The 2,500-nt window shown below is 46.1% G+C and overlaps 2 protein-coding genes across 2 annotated transcripts in view; both read right to left on the bottom strand.

Annotated features, from left to right (window-relative positions):
• Positions 1-896, bottom strand: part of LOC142793900 (uncharacterized) — a gene marked incomplete at its 5' end in the record, with an annotated part of 4,984 nt that extends 4,088 nt beyond the window's left edge. The window contains one exon of the mRNA XM_075885821.1: positions 1-896. This exon is cut by the window's left edge and continues 46 nt beyond it. Coding sequence (XP_075741936.1) covers positions 1-896 — 896 coding nt within the window.
• Positions 897-905: 9 nt separating this feature from the next.
• On the bottom strand, positions 906-2,189 carry LOC142793901 (uncharacterized). Its single transcript, XM_075885822.1, has one exon. It carries the CDS (start codon positions 2,118-2,120, stop codon positions 906-908), a length of 1,215 nt encoding a protein of 404 aa, XP_075741937.1. The 5' UTR covers positions 2,121-2,189.
• Between the last annotated feature and the right edge of the window lie 311 nt (positions 2,190-2,500).

The following is a 2,500-nucleotide window of genomic DNA, read 5'->3' on the forward strand; positions in this document are numbered from 1 at the left end:
CATCTTAGACACCTCTGAGGTACGTACATATTCACCAGCTCTGTAACCTTGTCACGGAAAATTTGCCACAATTCATCCATGCCGCATGACTCCGATATGCATAAAAAAGTGGGATAATACAAGACCAGCTCTTCGGAAATGGCATTAAAGTCCCCTCTGTCGTACATGAAAACATTTCGAGGGGTTTGCTTACACGCAGGTATTCTAGAAACGTTTAACTCTGCAACAACGCAACTATGATCACTAATTCCTGGACATACGTTTGTGTGAACAATAACATTTTCGTCATTGCTTAGTAAAAGATCTAGTAAAGCGTTAATCCGAGTTGGTTCGTTCACATATTGTTGTAGCCCATAGACACTCATTAGTTCTGAAAAGGCAGAACAATTTCGATTTTTTTGTGGGGCTACACAGTCGGAATCCCATTTCATATCGGGCAGATTGAAATCCCCTCCCAGTATTACGCAGTGAGATATTTGTGATAGTATGTCGGAAAGTTGAATCAAAGATTCATTGTTGTGGTCAGGTGGGCGGTAAAATGATCCAAAGACGATGTTGTTTCCCTGGGGAAATTGGACGCGGCACCATACTGATTCAGTTTCATTATCAAAAACAACTTCTTCGCTGGCAAGGCTACTTGAAATTAAAAGAAACACGCCACCACCGTGCCTGTTTCTATCTTTACGGTACACTGTAAAACCTGGCGGAAATATTTCTACATCCAATACTGTGTCGTCAAGCCATGATTCGGTACCCATAACGATTTGCGCTTTCACCGTTTCAAGTAAGATTGTAAACTCATCAGTTTTGTTTTTTAGGCTTCGACAATTGACCACCAACAATACTGGTGTAAAGCTTTTTGTGATGGTATATTTCCCATTTGTTCTTAAGCTAGAATGATCATGTCATTTCCGCCCCAATATCTGAGCATGCGCCCGAAGAGGAACTGGTTGGCGCATGTCAGTATCCCAGGCAAATGCTTGTCCATTGATTACCAGCTTATCGTAACTTAAATGTACACGATTTTTCTTGTCAAGCTGTTTTTCTTTACTGTACTTCCAAAGCTGCCGGCGTTTTTCTTGAACTGCCTTGCTGAAGTCTTCTGATACGCTGTATGACGTCCCCTTGAATCTGTATGCATTTCGCAGAACAGATTCTCTTGATTTCGATCCTGAAAAGCTAGCAATTATTGGACGAATTCTTTCTGTTTTGTAGGCCCCGAGACGATGAGCCCTTTCTATTGCTATATTTTCCAGCTTTAATACATCCGTACAGACAGACTTAACTAGATTTTCGGATTCTTCCCAAGTTTCCTTTGGATGACTATCTGGTATTCCAAAGAATACCAAGTTTGTTCTCCGGCTTCTGTTTTCTAAGTCGTCTAGTTTGTCAGCGAACTTCTTTTCTGTTTCCTCTAGTGTAGTAAGGCGCTTTTCAATTACATTAGTTTTAGTAATCACGTCGTCCAGCTTTTTCCGAAGCTCATCCTGAGTTTTAGCAATGCCCGACAGCTTTTCCAACACGGTTACCTGCCCTGACTGTAGCACCTTTAGCATTTCTTCGATTTTACTTATCTGTTCTCGCTCAGGCACAGACATAGGGCCAGGGTTTTGTTCTATGTCACCAGCCAAGAGTAGTAATGTCTGAGAGGCCACATCGTAACCCTCCAAGACAGACCAATTCAATGCGGCAGCCATACACTCGCGAGAAACAGCATAGCACGTCCAGATAAGCCATTTACCGTTAATGGGACACGACACTCTAAGAAGCATGTCATCACTGCTTCTAAAGCAATTACAACGGCATAAATAACTAACCTGATACATTGAACAGAGTGAGTGACGGCCGAGAAGAGCGCCGTGTCCCAGTGGGCATTGGTTCAGGGGCTCCCTTTTGTAGCCAGCAGTAGGCGGATCCGGAAGCGTACCACGATGCTTTGTCATCCAGCTCGTTTCGATGCGCAGATGGCACCGCTCCGAGGTGCTTGGTGAATCTAGTAGATCATGCGTAGTCGCTTGTGGAATGCCAAGAGCCGCTGGCCATGTGTCGATCGGTCGAAATGCCACGGGTGTAGCATACGTCGCCGCCGCTGCCATGAGCCCGATCAGCACCTGATACATTGAACAGAGTGAGTGACGGCCGAGAAGAGCGCCGTGTCCCAGTGGGCATTGGTTCAGGGGCTCCCTTTTGTAGCCAGCGGTAGGCGGATCCGGAAGCGTACCACGATGCTTTGTCATCCAGCTCGTTTCGATGCGCAGATGTCACCGCTCCGAGGTGCTTGGTGAATCTAGTAGATCATGCGTAGTCGCTTGTGGAATGCCAAGAGCCGCTGGCCATGTGTCGATCGGTCGAAATGCCACGGGTGTAGCATACGTCGCCGCCGCTGCCATGAGCCCGATCAGCACCTGATACATTGAACAGAGTGAGTGACGGCCGAGAAGAGCGCCGTGTCCAGGTTAGGTGAGGTTAGGTGAGGTTAGGTCAGGTTATGTTAGGTTAG

The sequence above is a fragment of the Rhipicephalus microplus genome, unplaced genomic scaffold (assembly GCF_043290135.1).
Source record: "Rhipicephalus microplus isolate Deutch F79 unplaced genomic scaffold, USDA_Rmic scaffold_344, whole genome shotgun sequence".
Classification (NCBI taxonomy): Eukaryota; Metazoa; Arthropoda; class Arachnida; order Ixodida; family Ixodidae; genus Rhipicephalus; species Rhipicephalus microplus.